This window comes from Leucoraja erinacea, chromosome 2 (assembly GCF_028641065.1).
Source record: "Leucoraja erinacea ecotype New England chromosome 2, Leri_hhj_1, whole genome shotgun sequence".
Classification (NCBI taxonomy): Eukaryota; Metazoa; Chordata; class Chondrichthyes; order Rajiformes; family Rajidae; genus Leucoraja; species Leucoraja erinaceus.
The window spans coordinates 137,873,906-137,899,281 of NC_073378.1; the positions used below are offsets into that span (position 1 = coordinate 137,873,906).

A 25,376-nucleotide genomic window follows, 5' to 3' on the forward strand; every position below is an offset into this window, starting at 1 on the left:
TCAATACAGATCAATCTGTGCATGTCACCTTAAAAGCAGTTTCCCCCCGTAATCACTCAAAATAACTTTATTCACATCTGTGAAGGTAGCCAATCCTCTTCAAAGTTCCTTGCATGTTGCAGAAGTAGGTTCCCAATTATTCCTTCCCGTGCTATACCTAAAATTAATATAATATAGTATTAGAGTCATAGAATGATAGAGCTTGGAAACAAGCCCTTTGGCCCAACTTGCCCACACCGGCCAACATGCCCCAGCTACACTAGTCTCACTTGCCTGTGTTTGGCCCATATCCCTACAAACCTGTCCTATCACATGTACCTGTCTAACTGTTTCTTAAATGTTGGGATGGTCCCTGCCTCAACAACCTCCTCTGGCAGCTTGTTCCATACACCCACCATCATTTGTGTGAAAAAGGCACCCCTTAGATTCCTATTAAATCTTTTCATCTTAAACCTATTTGACTGTTCATCGACCAGATCTATTCTTCTCATGATCTTATACGCCTCAAAAAAATCACCCCTCATCCTCCTGCGCTCCAAGGAATAGAATCCCAGCCTACTCAACCTCGCCCTATAGATCAGACCCTCTGGCCCTGGCATCATCCCCGTAAACCTTTCTGAACCCATTCCACCTTGACAAATCTTTCCCATAACTAATGGGACCCAGAACTGAACACAATACTCTAATTGCGGCATCACTAACGTCTTATACAACTGCAACATTACCCAACTTCTATACTCAATACTCTGACTGATGAAGGCCAATGTGCCAAAAGCCTTTTTGACCACCTTATCTACCTGCGACTCCACCTTCAAGGAACCATGCATCTGCACTCCTAGATCCCTCTGCTCTACAACGCTGCCCAGAGGCCGACCATTTACTGTGTAGGTCCTGTCCTTGTTCGATGTCCCAAAATGCGACACCTCGCATTCCTCTGCATTAAATTCCATCAACAATTCCTCAGCCCACCTGGCCATTTAAAAAGTATATAAAATCATGAGAGACATGGGGTTGACAGTCAACACCATTTTCCTCGGGTGGAAATGCCAAAGACTAAGGGTAAAGCTTGAAGGTGAGAGGGGAAAGTTTAAAGGATGTGTGCGAGGAAGATTTTTTCCACAGACTGAGGTGAGAAAATTTTTTTCACCCCGAGAGTTGTGAATTTGTGGAATTCCCTGCCACAGAGGGCAGTGGAGGCCAAGTCACTGGATGGATTTAAGAGTGAGTTAGATAGAGCTCTAGGAACTAGTGGAATCAAGGGATATGGGGAGAAATCAGGCACGGGTTATTGATTGGGGACGATCAGCCATGATCACAATGAATGGCGGTGCTGGCTCGAAGGGCCGAATGGCCTCCTCCTGCACCTATTTTCTATGTTTCTAGAATAAGACTTCCATCTATTGCTAGGTGGTTGCAGATACAAAAGAGGCATTTGAGGCATTTAGACAGGAACGCGGGCGGGTATGCTTGGAATGGAGGGATATAGATCACGTGCATGCAGAGGAGATTAGTTTAACTTGGCATCATGCTCAGCACAGACATTGTAGGCCTGGTCTGTGCTGTACTATTCTATAATCCAAGTCATAGGACAGAAGCTCTCTGTTGAAAGCAGAAAATAAGTTGTGCCCACTCGTTTGTGTAAAATGTCTGTGGCTAATGGGCAGTGTTTAAAAATTCCACAGTGCTGCATGGAATGTCAGGGTAGACGTGTTGGTCTATTTTAAATCAGTGATGTTTCATCATGAGTTGAGCGCATCACCAAACCTCTGTGTAAAGGTATTTCAGCACTGGTTCAGGCAGCATCTGTGGAGGCCATGGGATGGTCGTTGTTCTGGGTTGCTACCTTGCACGAGGAAGACCAGTGGGTAGAAGTGAGGGACAGAGTTGTGACAGCGGCTGGTAACTCAAACAAGGGAGGAGATTATGGGCGGATGGGACTAGGTGAGAGTCATACAACATGGAAATAGGCCATTCAGCCCAACTCATTCATGCAGACCAAGATATCCTATCCAAGCTAGTCCTATTTGCCTTTGCCTGGCTCTCCAAAACTCTCGATGGTCCAAGTGAATTTGAGTGCAGGATGGAAATTGGTGGTGAAGTTAATGGAGTCACCCTTATCCAGGAGCATTACTGCAAGCCCATCAACCTATTTCACACGGTGGTCTAGTGTTGACATTGGGAGGAGTCCCATGGAAATTAGGACACTTATTACCATAATATGCAAAACGTAATCAAAGTTTGAAACCAGAAAAATCATTCACATAACACCTCTTCCTCACTGATGCTCCCTCTCTCACTGCCCCACCCTTGTTCCCCCCCCCCTCTCTCACTATCTGCCCCCACCCTTGTTCCCCCCTCTCTCTCACTCTGCCCCACCCTTGTTCCCCCCTCTCTCACTGCCCCACCCTTGTTCCCCCCCTCTCTCACTGCCCCACCCTTGTTTCCCCCCTCTCTCACTCTGCCCCACCCTTGTTCCCCCTCTCCCCCTCTCTCTGCCCCACCCTTGTTCTCTCTCTCTCTCTCTCTCTCTGTATCTCTCTCTGTCTCTCTCTCTGTCTGTCTCTCTCTGTCTCTGTTTCTCTCTCTGTCTCTGTTTCTCTCTCTGTCTCTGTCTCTCTGTCTCTCTATCTCTCTCTCTCTCTCTGTCTCTCTCTCTGTCTCTCTCTCTCTGTCTCTGTCTCTGTTTCTCTCTCTGTCTCTCTCTCTCTGTCTGTACCATGTGGGGTTGTGGTAGGAATGTTGTTGCCACACCATTATGTGCACTTTTATCCTGTCCAGGCTTCAGTTGTGCATGCTAATGTATTATCTGTTCAAATTTCCCTGTGACTCATCGATGTGTCAATGCAAAGTGTGTTGTGAAATTGGTGCAGAAGATGTTGCGGAGTCTTTCACTCTGAGTGATTAGCTGCACAGCTTCAGACCAGTACCTGATCCCATAGAATGACACATGGACCTTGCTGCTTTCAAGCTAACTTCACTCCTCACAAACTCCTCCATCCCAGGCCATGCCTTTGGGTTGTTGAAGCACAAGTGGCACTTTACAGCCCACCTAATCCATGCTTATTTACCCTAATCCCAGTTTCCCCACATTAGGCCCATGTTCCTTTCAAACCTTCCTATCCACGTACCTGTCCAAATGTATTTTAAATATTGTTATAGTTCCTGCCTCAACTACCTCCTCTGGCCACTCGATCCATACACTCACTATTCTCTGAGTGAAAGAATTGCCCCTCAGGTTCCTATTAAATCTTCCCCTCTCACCTTAAACCTATGTCCCAGCCAGCCCAACCTCTCCCTTCTACTCACTGCCCTTGTGTCCTAGTAGCATCTTTGTAAGTATTTGATGCATCTGTAATCTTAGAGGTATAGAAAATCATGTGGGGAATTGATAGGGTGAATGCATATTTTCCCAGGGGAGGGGGATCAGAACCAGAGGACATAAGTTTAAGGTTCGAGGAAAAAGATTTAATGGGAACCTGAGGGACATATCTTCCTGAAAGTAGTGGGTGCATGGAATGAGCTGCCTGAGGAGGTAGTTGAGGCAGGTACAATAACAGCATTTAAAAGACATTTGGACAGGCAAATGGATCGGAAAGGTTGAAAGGGAAATGCTCCAAATTCAGACAAATGGGACGAAGTGTGGTTAAACTGTGGCCCCTTCTGGATTCCCCCAACATCGGGAACATGTTTCCTGCCTCTAGCGTGTCCAAACCCTTAATAATCTTATATGTTTCAATAAGGTATCCTCTCATCCTTCTAAACACCAGAGTATACAAGCCCAGCCGCTCCATTCGCACAGCATATGACAGTCCCGCCATCCCAGGAATTAACCTTGTAACGTTGCACTCCCTCAATAGCAAGAATGTCCTTCCTCAAATTAGGGGAATACTCCAGGTGTGATCTCACTAGAGCCCTATACAACTGCAGAAGGACCTCTTTGCTCCTATATTCAACTCCTCTTGTTATGAAGGCCATGCCAACATGCCATTCGCTTTCTTCACTGCCTGCTGTACCTGCATGCTTACTTCAATTGAATGATGAACAAGGGCCCCCAGATCCCGTGGTACTTCCCCTTTTCCCAACGACACCATCTAGATAAAAATCTGCCTTCCTGGTTTTGCTACCTAAGTGGATAACCTCACATTTATCCACATTAAACTGCATCTGCCATGCATCTGCCCATTCACCCAACCTGTCCAAGTCACCCTGCATTCTCATAGCATCCTCCTCACAGTTCATACTGCCACCCAACTTTGTGTCATCTCCAAATTTGCTAATGTTGCTTTGAATCCCTTCATCTAAATCATTGATGTATATTGTAAATAGCTGTGGTCCCAGCACTGAGCCTTGCGGTACCCGACTAGTTACTGCCTGCCATTCTGAAAACGACCCGTTTATCCCAACTCTTTGTTTCCTGTCTGCCAACTAATTTTCTATCCATGTCAGCACTCTACCCCCAATACCATGTGCCCTGATTTTGCCCACTAATCTCCTATGAGGGACCTTATCAAATGCTTTCTGAAAGTCCAGGTACACTGCATCCACTGGCTCTCCCTTGTCCATTTTCCTAGTTACATATTCAAAACATTCCAGAAGATTAGTCGAGCATGATTTCCCCTTCGTAAATCCATGCTGACTCGGACCTATCCTGTTACTGCTGTCCAAATGTGCCGCTATTTCACCTTTTATAATTGACTCCAGCATCTTCCCCACCACTGATGTCAGTCTAACTGGTCTATAATTCCCTGTCTTCTCTCTCCCGCCTTTCTTAAAAAGTGGGATAACATTATCTACCCTCCAATCCACAGGAACTGATCCTGAGTCTATAGAACATTGGAAAATTATCACCAATATGCCCACGATTTCTAGAGCCACTTCCGTAAGTACCCAGGGATGCAGACCATCAGGCCCTGGGAATTTATCAGCCTTCAGTCTCATCAACACCCAACACCATTTCCTGCCTAATGTGGATTTCCTTCAGTTCCTCCGTCACTAGTACACCAGGACTTTGACTGGAGATCCAGATAGATCCTGTCCATTACAGTCACCTCCAGTTACTTTCCCGCCGCTGTGTCAGGCTGAACGGCCTGCGGCTCCCAGGCTGGTCCTTGAAGCCCATCTCACCTAGAGGCACGACATTAGCCACCCTCCAATCGTCCAGCACCTCAGCTGTGCCTCTGTCGGGACTCAGCATCACTGCCAATGGGATGTGTGTGGTTGAGGGATGCGCTTGGCCATGATTGGACGGGGACGAGTTGAATGGAGTGAGAAGTGTTGCCAGGTGATGTCGAGGTAGCATTGTTGGCCGCAGCAGTCTTCCTATGAGTTACAGGACTGAAGCCCCAGGAGTTGTGTTACAACCGGCAGTCGTAGGCAAGTCCAGGGTTCAACCACAGGATGGATCTGATCTTGTTCACAAGAGAACTGTCTGAGCATCTGTTTACACACCAGCCTTGTCACCTCTGCTCATCGTGGTCTGCTTCTGCTCCCTTGTCCAACAGCCTTTCTTCCGGTTGCTGAACCTGCGGAAACTGGGGCTGAGCGACAATGAGATCCAGCGACTGCCACCGGAGGTTGCCAACTTCATGCAGCTGGTGGAGCTCGACATCTCCCGCAACGGTGAGTGTGAGTGTGAGGCTGGTCCAGCCCTGTCTGCCAATCCGGACCGGTCCAGCCGGGGCTGGGAGTCTGGTCCAGTCCAAGGTTAGGAGTCGGGTCTAGCTGGGCAGGGACTCCGATCCTGTCCGGGGCTGTGACTCCGCTCCATGTAAACGACAGGGGTGACCTCGTCGCTCGCTGGGTGAAGGGGGCAGTGTAAAAGTTGGAAGCATTGAGGGGTGGGGCAGTTCATGGCTGATTGATCTGTCCCTCCTAACCCCATTCTCCTGCCTTCTCCCCATAGCCACTGACACTCATACTAATCAAGAATCTATCTATCTTGCTTTGACAAGGTCCCATACAAGAGATTAGTGGGCAAATTTAGAGCACATAGTATTGGGGTTAGGGTATAGGGTGATTTCACGAAAGGTCACTGGAGCGTAGATCCGCACCCAGGTGACCGAAAATCTCAAGTGGAGGACATGCTAGACATCCGGTACATGTTAGTGGATGGGAAAACACGCACTTTCCCACCCGTTAAAAACATAGAAGACGGCCAGGTTTTGATCTGCAATTTATTGTGCCAGTTGGGGTGACCGTGAGGCACAGCTACCTAGATTTACAATTTAAAAAAAGATAGAAACTAAGGTAAATTAAAGAGGGAGCTGAAGGTGCCAATCCAGCGGAAGTGAACAGCGGACATTTGCCGTGGAGATTTAAAGGTCCAAAATATTGGGAATTATCGCGTTTGCTCGCTGAATTTCATCAAAAGTAAGGAATTATTGACTTTAATTTATCTTAGTTTCTATCTTTTTTTTTACTGCAAATCTAGGTAGCTGTGCCTCACGGTCACCCCGACTGGCACAATAAATTGCAGATCAAAACCTAGCCGTTTTCTATGTTTTTAACGGGTGGGAAAGTGCGTGTTTTCCCATCCACTAACATGTACCGGATGTCTAGCATGTCCTCCACTTGAGATTTTCGGTCACGTGGGTGCGGATCTATGCTCCAGTGACCTTTCGTGAAATCACCCTATTGACATGGATAGGGAACTGGTTAGCAGACAGGAAGCAAAGAGTAGGAATTGACAGGTCCTTTTCAGAATGGCAGGCAGTGACTAGTGGGGTGCCGCAAGGCTCGGTGCTGGGACCCCAGTTATTTACAAGATATATTAACGATTTAGATTAGGGAATTAAATGTGATATCTCCATGTTTGCGGATGACACAAAGCTGGGTGGCAGTGTGAGCTGCGATGAGGATTCTATGAGGCTGCAGGGTGACTTGGATAGGTTGGGTGAGTGGGCAGATGCATGGCAGATGCTGTATAATGTGGGTAAATGTAAGTTTATCCACTTTGGTGGCAAGAACAGGAAGGCAGATTATTATCAGAATGGTGTCAGATTAGGAAAAGGGGAGGTGCAACAAGACCTGGGTGTGCTTGTACATCAGTCACTGAAAGTAAGCATGCAGCCACAGCAGGCAGTGAAGAAAGCTAATGGCATGTTGGTCTTCATCGCGAGAGGATTTGAGTTTAGGAATAAGGGGGGGTCCTACTGCAGGGCCCTGGTGAGACTGCAATTGTGTGCAATTTTGGTGTCCTAATTTGAGGATGGACATTCTTGCTATTGAGGGAGTGCAGCGTAGGTTCACCAGGTTAATTCCCGGGGTGGCGGGACTGACATTTGATGAAAGAATGGGTCGACTGGGCTTGTATTTACTGGAGTTTTGAAGGATGAGAGGGGATCTTATAGAAACATATAAAATTCTTAAAGGATTGGACAGGCTAGATGCAGGAAAAATGTTCCCAATGTTGGTGGAGTCCAGAACCAGGGTCACAGTTTAAGAATAAGGGTAGGCCATTTAGGACTGAAATGAGGAAAAACGTTTGCACCCAGAGAGTTTTGAATCTGTGGAGACCAATTCACTGGATGTATTCAAGAGAGATTTAGCTCTTAGAGTTAACGTAATCGAAGGGTATGGGGAAAATGGTGGAATGGGTACTGATTTTGGATGATCAGCTCGAAGGGCCGAATGCCCTACTCAAGTACCAATTATTTCTATGTTTCCTGTGTTCTATGTTTTCTATCTCTACCGTAAATATATCCATTGGCCTCCACAGCCTTCTGTGGCAAAGAGTTCCACAGATTCATTACCCTCTGAATAAAGAAATTCCTCCTTATCTCTTTACAAAAAAAAGATCCATTAATTCTGAGGCTATGACCTCTGGTCCTTGACTCTCTCACTAGTTGGACCATCTTTTCCACATCCACTCTATCCAAGCCTTTTATTATTCGGTGAGGTTCAATGAGGTCTCCCCCCCCCCCCCCCCCCCCCCCCCCATTCTGCTAAACTCCAGTGAGTACAGGCCCAGTGCTGTCAAGCGCTCATCATATGTTAACCCACTCATTCCTGGGAATTCACACAATATTCCAAGTGCGGCCTGACCAGCGGCTTAAGGACAATCCCAAGCGATTTTATGAATACCTAATGGGGAAAAGATTAACCAGAGAGAGAGTGGGACCCCCTCAAGAATCAAAGCAGTCAACTCTGTGGAGCCGCAGGAGATGGGCAAGGCCCTCGATGAGTATTTCTCTATATTTATTGTGGAGAAAGGCAGGAAGACGGAGGAACGGGGCAGTCAATGGAAGTGTCTTGAGAGCAGTCAGTGTTACGGTCGAAGAGTTGCTGAAGGTACTATTGTGTTTGAAGGTGGACAAATCTCCAGGGCCTGATCAGATCAAACCAAAGAGGCCAACGTCAGGCAACGCCATTGTAGTTGGAGACTCCATTGTGAGAGATACGGACAGGGGTTTCTGCGGCAACAGACGGGATTCGAGGATGGTGTGCTGCCTTCCTGGATGTCACGGACAGAGTGCAGAAAATTCTCAAGGGCGAAGGTGAACAGCCGGAAGTGGTAGTGCATGTCGGCACAAACGATGTCGGAAAGAAGGGGATGAATATTCTGCAGCGTGACCGGAAGCAAAGAGTTGGAGTGAACGGCTCCTTTTCAGAATGGCAGGCAGTGGCGAGTGGAGTGCCGCAAGGCTCGGTGTTGGGGCTGCAACTGTTTACCATATATATTAATGATTTGGAAGAGGGAATTAGGAGCAACACTAGCAAGTTTGCGGATGACACAAAATTGGATGGCAGTGTGAACTGTGAAGAGGATGTTAGGAGGTTGCAAGGTGACCTGGACAGGTTGAGTGAGTGGGCAGATGCGTGGCAAATGCAGTATACTATAGATAATGTGAGGTTATCCACTTTGGCAGCAAAAGCAAGGGGGCAGATTATTATCTCTATGGTGTTAGATTAGGTAAGGGGGAGGTGCAGCAAGACCTGGGCGTCCTTGTACACCAGTCATTGAAAGTTGGCGTGCAGGTACAGCAGGCAGTGAAGAAAGCTAATGGAATGTTGGACTTTCGTAACAAGAGGATTTCAGTATAGGAGCAAAGAGGTTCTTCTGCAGTTGTATAGGGCTCTGGTGAGACCCCATCTGGAGTATTGGGTACAGTTTTGGTCTCCTAATTTGAGGAAGGACATCCTTGTGATTGAGGCAGTGCAGCGTAGGTTCACGAGATTGATCTCTGGAATGGCGGGACTGTCATATGAGGAAAGATTGAAAAGACTAGGCTTGTATTCACTGGAGTTTAGAAGGATGAGGGGGCATCTTATAGAAACATATAAAATTATAAAAGGACTGGACAAGCTAGATGCAGGAAAATGTTCCCAATGTTGGGCGAGTCCAGAACCAGAGGCCACAGTCTTAGAATAAAGGGGAGGTCATTTAAAACTGAGAAAAACTTTTTCACCCAGAGAGTTTTGAATTTATGGAATTCCCTGCCACGGAGGGCAGTGGAGGCCAAGTCACTGGATGGATTTAAGAGAGATTAGATAGAGCTCTAGGGGCTAGTGGAATCAAGGGATATGGGGAGAAGGCAGGCACGGGTTATTGATAGGGAACGATCAGCCATGATCACAATGAATGGCGGTGCTGGCTCGAAGGGCCGAATGGCCTCCTGCATCTATTTTCTATGTTTCTATATCTGAGGACATTGTGGGAAACAAGAGAGGAAATTGCGGGAGCCCTGGTTTTCATTTACGAGTCGTCTTTAAATACAGGAGAGGTGCCGGAAGACTGGAGGGTGGCAAATATGCTGCCTCTATTCAAGAAGGGCTGCAGGGGAAAATGTTGGGAACTTTTGGCCAGTGAGCTTAACATCTGTTCTTGGAAGGTTGCTAGAGAGTATTCTGAAGGATAGGATATACAGGCATTTGGATGGACAAAGGATGATTAGGGAAAGTCAGCATGGTTTTGTGTGCTGGAGGTCATGTCTCGCAAATCTGATTGAATTTTTTGAAGACGTTATCAAAAGGTCGATGAGGGCAGAGCTGTTGATTTTATATAATGGACTTCAGCAAAGCATTCGACAAAGTTCCGCATGGTAGGCTGCTCTCAAGTCAAGTCATTTGTCACATACGCATACGAGATGTGTAGTGAAATGAAAAGTGGTAATGTCTGCTGATTATGCAAAAAAACCCCTACGAAACTGAATAGAACAGAATCAGTAATTACATATTTGTGAGAAAAAAACAACAATTTTAAAAAGACCCAACACAACTAAATTGGTACAGTAAGTTAGTCCTTGGTGAGATAAGAATTTACAGTCTTAATGGCCTCTGGGAAAGAACTCCTTCTCATCCTCTCGGTTTTCACTGCATGACAGCGGAGGCGTTTGCCTGACCGTAGCAGCTGGAGCAGTCTGTTGCTGGGGGGGAAGGGGTCCCCCATAATGTTGCTGGCTCTCGAAGGTTAGATCGCATGGGATCCAAGGAGAGATAGCTGAATGGATAGAAAATTGGCTCCATGGAAGGAAGCGGAGGTTGATGGTGGAAGGTTGCTTCTCGGACTGGAGGCCTCTGACCTGCGGTGTGCCTGAGGTTTTGGTCCTGGACCCTTTACTGTTTGTTATCTATAGTGCCCTCCATAATGTTTGGGACAAATATATATATATATTTTAAATTTATAAGACCACGATTATTACATTTTTAAAGTCATTAATCCTGCAAAAGATTTATACATATGATTTCTTAGGATAGCTTCTAAAGTACTAACTCCTGCAGCCACAAACATTTCACTAGCATTAGACCATCTAGGTTTCCTTAGCAGTGTTCTCATGGCATCATTATATGACACCTTTCCTCTTTGTAAACTTGTCTTTCCGTAGTATGACCACAGGTGTGCAATATAGAGTGGTGTGCAATATGTTCTCAACAGACTTCTGTACACCACATCTGTACACACACCTAACTTAGTAAAGAGAATATTCGCCTGTTCATACAGCATACGTCGCTGCCTATAAATATCCTCATCATCTGCCATTTGTTCTGTAATAAAATGCCCAAGATATTTCACCTTATTCCAGACACTAAGATTATTGTCAGACAATTTACAATCAGGAAATTTGAGACATTTATCCTCTTTGGTTCAACAGATCATAACAGCGCTCTTACTAGCATTATATTTGATATCATGTGCCACACCATAAACAGAACATATAGTAAGGAGCTGCTGGGGACCAGCGCTAGATGGACTAAAGACCAAAGACCCATCATGTATTTATTTGCCTCTGTACTCCACAATTTGAGATTTGTAATAGAAAACATCACATGTGGTCAAAGTGCACATTGTCAGATTTTATTTAAGGCCATTTTTATACATTTTGGTTTCACCATGTAGAAATTATAGCTGTGTTTATACGCCAACCCCAATTTCAGGGCACCATAATGTTTGGGACACATGGCTTCACAGGTGTTTGTAATTGCTCAGGTGTGTTTAATTGCCTCCTTAATGCATGTATAAGAGAGCTCTCAGCACCTAGTCTTTCCTCCAGTCTTTACATCACCTTTGGAAACTTTGATTGCTGTATATCAACATGAGGACCAAAGTTGTGACAATGAAAGTCAAAGAAGCTGGCTCAAAGTGCAGGCTCGAAGGGCCAAATGGCCTCCTCCTGCACCTATTTTCTAAGCCATTATGTGACTGAGAAACAAGAATAAAACTGTTAGAGACATCAGCAAAACCTTTGGCTTACCAAAATCAACTGTTTGGAACATCATTAAGAAGAAAGAGAGCACTGGTGAGCTTACTGATCGCAAAGAGACTGGCAGGCCAAGGAAGACCTCCACACCTCTATAATGAAGGAAATAAATCCCAACACCTGTCCGACAGACCAGGATGACCACTGTCCGCAGAAGACTTCATGAACAGAAATACAGAGGTCACACGCAAGATGGCCAGGTTACAGTTTGCCAAGAAGTACTTAAAAGAGCATCCATAGTTCTGGAAAAAGGTCTTGCGGACAGACGTGACAAAGATTAACTTATATCAGAGTGATGGCAAGAGAAAAGTATGGAGGAGAGAAGGAACTGCCCAAGATCCAAAGTATACCACCTCATCTGTGAAACACGGTGGTGAGGGTGTTATGGCTTGGGCATGTATGGCTGCTGAAGGTACTGGCACACTTATCTTCATTGATGATACAACTGCTGATGGTAGTAGCATGATGAATTCTGAAGTGTATAGACACATCCTATCTGCTCAAGCTCAAACAAATGCCTCAAAACATTGGCTGGCGGTTCATTCTACAGCAAGACAATGATCCCAAACATACTGCTGAAGCAACAAAGGAGTTTTGCAAAGCTAAAAAATGGTCTATTTTTGAGTGGCCAAGTCAATCACCCGATCTAAACCCAATTGAGCATGCATTTTATATGCTGAAGAGAAAACTGAAGTAGACTAGCCCCCAAAACAAGTATAAGCTAAAGATGGCTGCAATACAGACCTGGCAGAGCATCACCAGAGAAGACACCCAGCAACTGGTGATGTCCATGAATCACAGACTTCAAGCAGTCATTGCATGCAAAGGAAATGCAACAAAATACTAAACATGACTACTTTAATTTACGTGACATTGCTGTTGTAATGTCTGCTGTATGGCCCTGTTGTGGCTAACACAATGAATAGACGTGCGACAACGACGACATCTTGTAAGAAGTTCTTTATTTCCCAGTCCAAAACAGAAGCTTCTAGAAGGCCCCACATCATTAGTCACAAGGCACTGGCAAACTCGCCAGCTTCTACTACTGGCCTCGAGGGCACTGACATTTACATTACATCTCCCCCTTCAACTTTGGGGTCACAAGTTCATGTACAATACAAACTATTTTCAATACTAATGTTGATGACGAATATAAACCTTGCATACGTTACATCTCCCTCTTCAACTTTGGGGTTTCATATACGTGTACGTCCAAGGCATATAAATGACAATAAGATTTGGCTTCATTTAATTCAGCAGAACATTTGTTCCTTTCCCATATATTTACCCTCAAGACTCTTTTGCATTCTAGTTAAAATCTGCTTATGAAATTTAATATCCACATAAAGTTTTACATTAGATTCAATGAAGAATGCTGCTGATAGTACTGGATCATTTTTTAATATATTTTTCAGTAGGAATTTACATCTTTTATATCATGGTACAAAACATATTCAATGATTGCTCTGATCTGCTTGTTTCCTTTTAACACAAGTCACTGGTCACAGTCAATGGTAAATAAGTGTTAAGGTTCTACTAACATGAAGTTGAATATTCAGTAAATTACCTTTTTCCAATTTAACCTAAAAACTAGAAACTTATCTCTCCTTGTTTTTTTTACATTGCTTTCCTTCACTCTTGACACGTTGCCACTCGGTTGGTTTGGCGCAAAACCACACCTTTTGTTGTCGCCCCAGGCACGTCTAGGAGACGGGCTCCTGCCTCTCGGCGCCTCCTGTCGTCTGGGGGACTGGCTCAGTCTGGGAGAAGCTTTCTTGCGTCTGGGAGACTGGCTCCTCCGTTTATGTTTCTCGCCCCGTCTAGGAGACTTGCTCCAGCATCTAGGAGTCTGGGCTACAGGTGGCCTATCCCTGACAACAAGGGCCTGTCGTGGGCTACAGGGTCTATCCTGGGCCACAGGGTTCTATCCTGGGCCACAGGGTTCTATCCTGGGCCACAGGGTTCTATCCTGGGCCACAGGGTTCTATCCTGGGCCACAGGGTTCTATCCTGGGCCACAGGGTTCTATCCTGGGCCACAGGGTTCTATCCTGGGCCACAGGGTTCTATCCTGGGCCACAGGGTTCTATCCTGGGCCACAGGGTTCTATCCTGGACTATAGGGTTCTATCCTGGACTATAGGGCTCGATCCAGGGCTCTATCCTGGGCTCAATCCTGGGCTGACTCTCCGTCTCGTCTAGGAGACTTGCTCTATCTGGGAGGCGGACTCCCCCTTCAAAAAAAAATTTCTGTCGCTCTTTCAATTTCTGTTGCTGTGAGTTCTCCATGTCACGAGCCTTACGGGCATGTACTTCATCCAACTTGCCTTTCAAAGCTTCAAAGTTTTTTCTCTTTTGTTTCCTGCAGAAACTTTGGCAAATCATCTGTATTTTTGGCTTCTTAACTTTTACTTCTTTAAATGTGTCACTTTGCGTCTTTAAACTGTTGCTCGGGTCGTTCTGCACGTTCGGCAGGGCTCCTTGAAGTTCTTGAACATGGCGGCGGCCGTTATCCCCGAGCAGCAGCGCGGTTGGAAGGTGGCCGTGGCGGCCATTACTCCATCTGGGAGAGGCCGTCTGTGGAGACTTGCGATTCCTCCGTCGATCGCGGGACTCGGGGGAATCGTGATGCCTTTTCCTCGCTGGTGATCCTGATCCCCAATTTGTGATCTCTGGCCATCACGGGGGAGACCTTCCCCTCGCGGAAGCCCCGATCGGCCGGCCCTCCGAACCTTTTAGACCTGCTGGGTGAGTGTGAGGAGCTCTGGGACGTGGTGGGGGCCGGAGAGGCTGATCGGCTCTGGGCCCTCCATTGTTTCGAGGCGAGGCGAGGCCGCGCACTTACTCTTTGGACAGCCAGACCCGTGTAACTTCTTCCTCTTTGACTTGGACTATGACCTGCTTTATTTTCAAACTTTTTTTATCTTCATTACCTTTGACAGAGCGTTGGGACTGGTGGACCGTCCTCGGCTGTGTGATTTCTTTTTCTTCTCTTTCGGCACACAGTCGCTCATTCTTCTCCTTGCATGGAGAATGGTCTCAGAGGCCAGAGGCCCGTCATTTTTTACTTGTGACACCATGTAATGTCTGCTGTATGGCCCTGTTGTGGCTAGCACTATGAATTGATGTCCAACACCAACAACATCTTGTTCTTTATTTCCCACTCCAAAACAGAAGCTTCTAGAAGGTCCCTCGTCATCAGTCACGAGGCACTGGCAAACTCGCCAGCCTCTACTCCTGGCCTCAAGAAGGCACTGACATTTGCAGCTCAGCAGAAATGGGGGACTATGTATAAACACAGCGCCGATTTCTACATGGTGAAACCAAAATGTATAAAAATGGCCTTTATTAAAATCTGACAATGTGCACTTTAACCGTATGTGATTTTTTCTATTACAAATCTTAAATTGTGGAGTACAGAGGCAAATAAATAAATGACGGGTCTTTGTCCCAAACATTATGGAGGGCACTGTGAATCAACGAGAACATAGAGGGCAAGTTTGCTCAAGATACAAAAGTGGGTGGTTTTGCAGATATTGAAGATGGTTGTAGAAACATTTAACCATAGAAAAATTATGGAGGGCACTGTGCATCAACGAGAACATAGAGGGCAAGTTTGCTCAAGATACAAAAGTGGGTGGTTTTGCAGATATTGAAGATGGTTGTAGAAACATTTAACCATAGAAAAATTATGGAGGGCACTGTGCATCAACGAGAACATAGAGGGCAAGTTTGCTCAAGATACAAAAGTGGGTGGTTTTGCAGATATTGAAGATGGTTGTAGAAACATTTAACCATAGAAAAACAGGTGCTGGAGTAGGCCCTTCAGGCCAGCACCTCCATTCATTATGATCATGGTTGATCATCTAAAATCAGAACCCCGTTCCTGCCTTTTCCCCATATCCCTTGATTCCGTTAACCCTAAGAACTAAATCTAACTCTCTGGAAAACATCCAGTGAATTGGCCTCCACTTCCTACTGTGGCAGAGAATTCCACAGATTCACAACTCCCTGGGTGAAGAAGTTTTTCCTCATCTCATTCCTAAATGGCCTACCCCATATTCTTAAACTGTGATCCCTGGTTCTGGACGCCCCCAACATCGGGAACATTTTTCCTGCATCTCGCCTGTCCAATCCTTTCAGAATTTTGTATGTTTCTATAAGAAACTCATCCAGTGAATACAAGCCCAGTCGACCCGTTCTTTCATCATATATATGGCAGTCCCACCATCCCAGGAATTAGCCTGGTGAACCTACGCTGCACTCCCTCAAGAGCAATAATGTCATTCCTCAAATTCGGAGCCCAAAATTGCACACAATACTCCAGGTGTGGTCTCACCAAGGCCCTGTACAACTGCAGTAGGACCTCCTTGCTACTACTAATCTCAAATCCTCTCGCAATGAAGGCCAACATGCCATTAGCTTTCTTCACTGCCTGCTGTCCTTGCATGCTTACTTTCAGTGACTTATGTACAAGCAGAACCAGGTCTCGTTGCACCCGCCACTTTTCCTAATCTGACACCATTCAGATAATAATCTGCCTTCCTGTACTTGCCACCAAAGTGGATCACCTCACATTTATCCACATTATACTGCATCTGCCATGCATCTGCCCACTCACCCAACCTATCCAAGTCACCCTGCAGCCTCACACTGCCACCCAGTTTTGTGTCATCCGCAAACTTGGAGATGTCACATTTAATGCCCTTGTCTAAATTGTGAAAGATTACAGCAGGATCTTGATCGATTGGCCAGGTGATTTGAGGTGTTGCATTTTGGGAAGCCTAACAAGGGCAGGACCTACACAGTGAATGATAGGCCTCTGGGTAGTGTTGTAGAGGGATCGAGTAGTGTAGGTGCATGGTTCCTTGAAGGTCGAGTCACAGGGAGGTAGCATTGTCAAAAAGGCTTTTGGCACATTGGCCATTAGTCGTAGTATTGAGTTGCCAGTCAGGAGGTTGGGAGGTTATATTGCAGTTGTACAAGTTGGTGAGTCCGCATTTAGTGTATTGTGTTCAGTTCTGGGCCCCATTAGGACAGATGTTGTCAAGCTGGAAAGGTGTACAGAGAAGATGTCTGAGCTTGGGCAAGTTGTGCCAAAGGGCCTGATTCCACACTGTACCACTCTATGACTCTGTAGAGCCTCAGCAGGTTGGTAGACTTGGTAACACACACTCAGCCCTTCAAGCCTGTCCTGCCACACGGCAGTTGGCCCTTCGGCCCACCATGTCTGTGCCTAAAACTAATCTCCTCTGCATGCACGCTTAGTTTAGTTTTTAGTTTCGAGATACAGCGTGGAAACAGGCCTTTTCAGCCATCCGAGCCCATACCGACCAGCGAGCCCCGCGCATTAACACTATCCGACACACAATTGGGACAATCTCCATTCATACCAAGCCAATCAACCTACAAACCTGTACGTCTTTGGAGTGTGGGAGGAAACAGAAGATCTTGGAGAAAACCCACGTAGTCACAGGGAGAACGTAAAACCACTGTGCAGACAGCACCCGTAGTCGTGATCGAACTATGGCGCTGTAGGGCAGCAACTACAGCTGCCCACCATGATCCATATCCCTCTGTTCCTTGCCTATCCATGTGCCTATCTAAACGCCATTATCGTATTTGCCTCCACCATCAACTGTGGCAGTGCGTTCCACGTCCCCACCGCTCTTGCCCCGCCCATCTCCGTTAAACTTGCCCCTCTCAAAGTTATGCCTTCTGGTTTTTGACTTTTGTACCCTGGGGGAAAAGGTTCTAACCATTACTTATCTATGCTTCTCATAATTTTATATACGTCAATCGGTTCTCCTCTCAGCCTTGAGCAGAGAAAGCAATCCAAGTTTGTCCAATCTCTCCTTATACCTAAAGGTTTCTAATCCAGGCTATAGAATGATGTAAACCTCTACCCCCCCCCCCCCCCCCCCCCCCCCCCCCCCCCCGAAACCTCCACAGGATTCCTGTAATGGGGCAGCCACAACTGCACACAATACCATATCTATATTTTCATTGTTGATCTGCTCCAGGGTCATGGATGTGTAGGAAGGCACTGCAAATGCTGGTTTAGTGGCCATTCCGACCTCTTTGCCCATCGTATAGAGTATCTCCCTCCTGCGCCAGTCCAGCACTCCTCCTTAAATGACCCCAAGGATGCAGTGTCTGCAGACTCCTGGATACAGCTTCCCAGCCATTCACCACTATGCAGGAAGATATTCTGCTATACCTCAGTCTTAAATGACCAACTCTTCACCTTCTAACCATGTTCTCTTGTCTGTGGAAGCAGGGTCAAGGGTTTGAGGTTAAAGCAGAGGGAGCGGGTCAGAGGTGACTGTGTGGAGAGAGAGTGAAGGGTCAGAGGTGACTGTGTGGAGAGAGAGTGAAGGGTCAGAGGTGACTGGAGGGAGGGTGAAGGGTCGGGTGAAAGGTGAGTGGTTTCTAGAGCACCCCTGCCTGCGCTGAACAAGTTGGGCATTGAGGATGTGTACTGAGCAGGTGGGGTGATGAGGGGAGTGTTGGTGGGCTGTACCACCCTGTATGGCGACCAGACCTGTCTGCCATTCTGCCCCTTGGTCTGTGCTGGTAGATGGTTGTGCCTGACCCTGGTACCCAACAGTTAAGCAGTTGGGGAGAGGTGCAGTCGGGAATGCTGGTGGGGTGGACTGTGCCCATGTATGATGACCAGCCTCTCTGCCATTCTGCCCCTCTGTCTGTGCTGGACAACAACAGCCTCCTGCTTGACCAGCTGGTTCTCAACATGTTTTTGTTTCCGCAGATATTCCAGAAATCCCCGAGAGTATTAAATTCTGCAAGTCTCTGGAAATCGCTGACTTCAGTGGGAACCCTCTCTCCAGGTACAGTGAACTGTTTGCAAATGTCTGGAAAAAGTCTAAAGAAGGATCTCGACCTGGAACGTCGCCTATTCCTTCTCTCCCGAGATGCTGCCTGTCCTGCTGAGTTACTCCAGCATCTGCAGTTCCTTCCTAGACGTGCTTGCAAACCATACCACCCACAACACCAATACCACCCCCACCAACACTCCACCCCACCGACTCCCCCCCTCCCCCCCATCCAGGCTGGAGGTCATTGCCCCCTGACCCCCAGGCTGGTCTATGACCCTTGACACCCACTTAACCAATCCCAACACCCCCAGACTGGGCACTGACCCCGAAGACTGGGCACTGACCCCCAGACTGGATACTGACCCCCAGACTGGACTGGACACTGACCCCCCCAGACTGGACACTGACCCCCAAACTGGACACTGACCCCCCCAGACTGGACACTGACCCCCAGACTGGACACTGACACCCCCCAGACTGGATACTGACCCCCAGACTGGACACTGACCCCCCAGACTGGACACTGACCCCCCCAGACTGGACACTGACCCCCCAGACTGGACACTGACCCCCAGAGACTGGACACTGACCCCCCCAGACTGGACACTGACCCCCCCCAGACTGGACACTGACCCCCAGACTGGACACTGACCCCCCCCAGACTGGACACTGACCCCCCCAGACTGGACACTGACCCCCCACTGGACACTGAACCCCCCAGACTGGACACTGACCCCCCCAGACTGGACACTGGACCCCCCCAGACTGGATACTGAATCTCAGACTAGACACTGACCCCCTCAGACAGGGCACTGACCTCTAGACTGGACTGGACCCCAGACTGGACACTGACCCCCAGACTGGACACACTGACCCCCCAGACTGGACACTGACCCCCCTAGACTGGACACACTGACCCCCCAGACTGGATACTGACCCCCCAGACTGGACACTGACCCCCCCAGACTCGACACTGACCCCCAGACAGGACACTGACCCCCCCAGACTGGACACTGATCCCCCCAGACTGGATACTGACCCCCAGACTGGACACTGACCCCCCAGACTGGATACTGAATCCCAGACTAGACACTGACCCGCTCAGACAGGGCACTGACCTCTAGACTGGACACTGACCCCAGACTGGACATTGACCCCCAGACTGGACACTGACCCCCAGACTGGACACTGACCCCCAAGACTGGACATTGACCCCCAGACTGGATACTGACCCCCAGACTAGACACTGACCCCCCCAGACTGGACACTGAGCCCCAGACAGGACACTGACCCCCCCAGACTGGACACTGACCCCCCAGACTGGACATTGACCCCCAGACTGGACACTGACCCCCCAGACTGGACACTGACCCCCAGACTGGACACTGACCCCCCCAGACTGGATACTGAATCCCAGACTGGACACTGATCCCCTCAGACAGGGCACTGACCCCCAGACTGGACACTGAGCCCCAGACAGGACACTGACCCCCAGACTGGACACTGGAAAAGGAGGGTGAAGGGTCGAAGGTGACTGGACAAGGAGGGTGAAGGGTCGAAGATGACTGGGCAGAGTGTGGGTGAAGGGTCGAAGGTGACTGGGCAGAGTGTGGGTGAAGGGTCGAAGGTGACTGGGCAGAGTGTGGGTGAAGGGTCGGAGGTGACTGGGCAGAGGGAGTTTGGTGATCTCTATATGGCTCACAATGTTTGTCCTGTAGGCTGCCTGATGGATTCACACAGTTACGGATCCTGGCTCATCTCTCCCTCAATGATGTCTCCCTGCAATTTCTGCCGAACGACATTGGCAAGTAAGTGAGCTGCTTCCATTCGCTGGCACGTGCACATGTAAAGAGCAACGTGGCTGACAGTGACGAGGTGATGGCTCCATCTGGACAGGGCTATTGTGTCAGGGCACTGAGAACCAGCACAGGGCCACTGGTCGCGACATCATGACACAAATGTGCATGACATGAGTGAGACCACACACAGTATTGTGTGCAGTTCTGCTCACTGAGTTATAGGAAGGATGTCATTAACCTGGGAAGTATGCAGAAAAGATTCATCGTTCCAACCGGGACAGGAGGCTTGAGTTACAAACAGAAATGGTGGTGCAGCAGTAGAGTTGCTGCCTTACAGAGCCGAGACCCGGGTTCAAATCCGACTACAGGTGATGTCTGGACCGAGTTTGTACCTTCTCCCCATGACCAGCGTGGGTTTTCTCCGAGATCTTCAGTTTTCTCCCACACTCCAAAGACATGCAGGTTTGTAGGCTAATTGGCTTGGTGTCAGTGTAAATTGTCCCTAGTGTGTGTGTAGGATAGTATTAGTGTGTGGGGATCACTGGTTGGTGCAGACTCGGTGGGCCGAAGGGTCTGTTTCTGTGCTAAATTAAAAAACAAAACAAAACTGGATGGGCTGAGACGTTTTTGTCTGGAGTGCAGGAGGCTGAGGAATGGCCTGATAGAAATATATAAAACCATGAGGCGTATGGATAAGGTGAACTGTCAGAATCCCTATCCCAGTGTAGGGGGGGGTTCAAAACTCGAGGCCAAAGGCTTGCGTTGAGAGGGGAAATATTTCAAGGGGAACTGTGACAACTTTTTTACACAGGATGGGGGGTACATAGAATGAGCTGTCAGAGCAAGCTGCAGAGATTAGTTTAGTTTATTGTCAAGTGTCCCTAGGAACAGTGAAAAGTGTTTTTGTCGTGTGCTATCAGTCGTCACAGTGTTCAGGTAAAGGATAAAGGCAATAACGTTTAGTCTAAGATAAAGACTCGTAAAGTCAGATTAAAGGTATGAAGTAGATGGTAGATCAGGACCTCTCCCTAGTTGACAATAGGATGGTTCAGTTGCCTGATAAAGCTGGGAAGAAACTGCCCCTGAACCTGGAGGTGTGCGCTTTCACACTTCTGTACCTCTAGCCTGATGGGAGAGGAGAAAAGCGGGAGTGTCAATAATAATGTTTCCAAGGCATTTGGACAGTACGTGGATATGTTTAAACCAGGGATTCACAAACTTTTTGAGCTCACTGAACACAAGTATAATAATGTTACACTCGTTAGACTTTGCATCTCCTGCTAGGTTCCCCCCCCCATCTCCAGACTCCCCCCCCCCCCACCCCCCCCCCCCCCACCAATCTCCAGAAACCCCCATCTCCACGCTCCTCCCCCTTCAGACCCCCCCCCCCCATCTCCAGACTCCCCCCACCCCATCTCCAGACTCCACCCCCCCCCCATATCTCCAGACCCCCCTATCTCCAGGCCCCTCCCCCTTCTGACCCTCCCCCCAATCTCCATGCCCCCCCCCCCCTCCCGTCTCCAGGCCCCCCTCCTTCCCCATGTTTTGTGGCCGGGCAGCTGGACGAGCCATTGGTCGGAGCGGCGGTGCGGACAATTGGCCAAGGCGCTCCCGTCTCCACGCAGCTGCCCGCACGGCCAATGGGAGGCGGCGCCCCTGCAGCCACGCACTGATTGCAGGAGAGCGACCGGCAGCTGTCAGTGGCAGGGGAGAGAGTGGGGGGGGGGGAGACAGAAGCCGATAGTGTTGTCAGTGGGGGGGGGGGGGGGGGGGGTGGGGGGGGGGGGGTGGGAGAGAGTGAGGGGGGGAGAGAGTGTGAGGGGGGTAGTGGGTACAGAGGGTACGAGGGCGCGGGCGGAGGGTACAGGGGGGTGTAGAGGGTACAGGGGGGTGTAGAGGGTACAGGGGGGTGTAGAGGGTACAGGGGGTGTAGAGGGTACAGGGGGGGTAGAGGGTACAGGGGGGTGTAGAGGGTACAGGGGGGTGTAGAGGGTACAGGGGGGTGTAGAGGGTACAGGGGGGTGTAGAGGGTACAGGGGGGTGTGTAGAGGGTACACAGGGGGGTGTAGAGGGGGGGTGTAGAGGGTACAGGGGGGTGTGTAGAGGGTACAGGGGGTGTAGAGGGTAGAGGGGGGGGTAGACAGGGGGGTGTAGAGGGTACAGGGGGGTGTAGAGGGTGCAGGGGGGTGTAGAGGGTACAGGGGGGGTGTAGAGGGTACAGGGGGGTGTAGAGGGTACAGTTGGGGGGGGGGGGGTGTAGAGGGTACAGGGGGGTGTAGAGGGTACAGGGGGGGTGTGTAGGGGGTACAGGGGGGTGTAGAGGGTACAGGGGGGGGGGTGTAGAGGGTACAGGGGGTGTAGAGGGTACAGGAGGGTACAGTACAGGGGGTGTAGAGGGTACAGGGGGGGTGTAGAGGGTACAGGGGGGGGTGTAGAGGGTACAGGGGGGGGGTGTAGAGGGTACAGGGGGTGTAGAGGGTACAGGGGGGTGTAGAGGGTACAGGGGGTGTAGAGGGTGTACAGGGGGTGTAGAGGGTACAGGGGTGTAGAGGGTACAGGGGGGTGTAGGGGTACGGGGGGGTGAGGGTACAGGGGGGTGTAGAGGGTACAGGGGGTGTAGAGGGTACAGGGGGGGGGGTGTAGAGGGTACAGGGGGGTGTAGAGGGTACAGGGGGGTGTAGAGGGTACAGGGGGTGTAGAGGGTACAGGGGGGTGTAGAGGGTAGGGGGGGGTGTGAGAGGGTACAGGGGGGTGTAGAGGGTACAGGGGGGTGTAGAGGGTACAGGGGGTGTAGAGGGTACAGGGGGGGTGTAGAGGGTACGGGGGGGGTGTAGAGGGTACAGGGGGGTGTAGAGGGTACAGGGGGGTGTAGAGGGTACAGGGGGTGTAGAGGGTACGGGGGGTGTAGAGGGTACGGGGGGTGTAGAGGGTACAGGGGGGTGTAGAGGGTAGGGGGGTAGAGGGGGGTGTAGAGGGTACGGGGGGTGTAGAGGGTACAGGGGGGTGTAGAGGGGGGGGGGGTGTAGAGGGTACAGGGGGGTGTAGAGGGTACAGGGGGGGTGTAGAGGGTACAGGGGGTGTAGAGGGTACAGGGGGGTGTAGAGGGTACAGGGGGTGTAGAGGGTACAGGGGGGGGGGTGTAGAGGTACAGGGGGTGTAGAGGGTACAGGGGGGTGTAGAGGGTACAGGGGGGTGTAGGGTACAGGGGGTGTGGAGGGTACAGGGGGGTGTAGAGGGTACGGACGGGGCACGGGTATAAACCCTACAGGGGGGGGTGTGTAGAGGGTACAGGGGGGGTGTAGAGGGTACAGGGGGGGTGTAGAGGGTACAGGGGGGGTGTAGAGGGTACAGGGGGGTGTAGAGGGTACAGGGGGGTGTAGAGGGTACAGGGGGGGTGTAGAGGGTACAGGGGGGGGTGTAGAGGGTGCACAGGGGGGTGTAGAGGGTACAGGGGGGTGTAGAGGGTACGGACGGGGCGCGGGTATAAACCCTACAGGGGGGGGTGTAGAGGGTACGGAAGGGGCGCGGGTATAGACCCTACAGGGGGGGGATGTAGAGGGTACAGAGGGATGTAGACCCTACAAGGGGGGCGGACAGACGTTACTCCGTGGCCACCGTGTTTTACTTGCCGGATCAGCCTGTGCCCAGGATTCCTGGTCCAACCTCTGACTCCGGCTTTGAGTTGCTGCTGTGTTTCCATCCCTGCTCCTGGGACTGGATCCACGATCGGAGGACTGGATCCCTGATCATAAGTGTTCAGGCAATTCGGCCCATCGTCTACTCTGCCATTCAATCATGGCTGATCTATCGCTCCTAACCCCATTCTCCTGCCGTCTCCCCATAATCCCTGACACCCCACCTGTGATTGGGTCCCTGATGCTGCGCCTTGATCCCTGCTCCTTGATACTCTATCACTGGAAACAGACCTTATGTGATTTTTAAAAAATTGTGGCACACACAGAATGGCTTTGGGGCAACCTCTGTGCCGATGCACACCGTTTGGGAACTACTGGTTGAGAGGGATATGGTCCAAATGCGGGGAAATGGCTCTTGCTTAGCTGTGTGTCTTGGTTGGTATGAATGAGTTTGGCCACAATGCTGTATGGCCCTCTAATATTCCAAACATGGCCTCATCAGTGTACTATCTAATTGTCCTGTTGCAAGTTTTCAATCCTCGCCACTCTCACTCCTTTTCCAGTTTATCGAACCTGGTTACCCTGGAACTCCGTGAGAACCTCCTGAAGACACTGCCAACGTGAGTAGCACAATATCCTGTTGCCAGGACTCGGCAGGCAGCCCAGGACCTGGAGCACAGGAGTCTCGGGGGGATTTTACAGAGCTGTATAAAACCATGAGGGGAATAGACAGGGTGAATGCACATAGTTGTTTCCAGTCCTTTACCCAGCGTAGGGGAATCAAGGACCAGAGGACGTACAGTGCCCTCCATAATGTTTGGGGCAAACACCCATCATTTGTTTATTTGTGTCTGTACTCCACAATTTGAAATTTGTAATAGAAAAAAATCACATGTGGTTAAAGTGCACATTGTCAGATTTTATTAAAGGCCATTTTTATCCATTTTGGTTTCACCATGTAGAAATTACAGCTGTATTTACACATAGTCCTCATAGCTGATGACAGAAGAATTCTCTCTGCGATAAAGAAAAATCCCCAAACACCTGTCCGACAGATCAGAAACACTCTTCAGGTGGGGATTTGTCAATGACCACTGTCTGCAGAAGACTTCATGAACAGAAATACAGAGGCTACACTGCAAGATGCAAACCACTGGTTAGCCACAAAAATAGGATGGCCAGGTTACAGTTTGCCAAGAAGTACTTAAAAGGGCAACCACAGTTCTGGAAAAAGGTTTTGTGGACAGATGAGATGAAGATTAACATATCAGAGTGATGGCAAGAGCAAAGTATGAAGGGGAGAAGATACTGCCCAAGATCTAAAGCATACCACCTCATCTGTGAAACACGGTGGTGGGGGTGTTATGGCCTGGGCATGTTTGGCTGCTGAAGGTATTGGCTCACTTATCTTCA

General features: G+C 49.2%; 1 protein-coding gene across 1 annotated transcript in view; it reads left to right on the forward strand.

The window, feature by feature from the left end:
• scrib (scribble planar cell polarity protein) overlaps positions 1–25,376 on the forward strand; it is a 154,602-nt gene that overhangs the window by 11,514 nt on the left and 117,712 nt on the right. The window contains exons 2-5 of the mRNA XM_055665915.1: positions 5,502–5,619; positions 18,463–18,541; positions 20,248–20,337; positions 24,527–24,583. Of these exons, the coding sequence (XP_055521890.1) occupies positions 5,502–5,619; positions 18,463–18,541; positions 20,248–20,337; positions 24,527–24,583 (344 nt within the window). The remainder of the gene's footprint in view (positions 1–5,501; positions 5,620–18,462; positions 18,542–20,247; positions 20,338–24,526; positions 24,584–25,376) is intronic.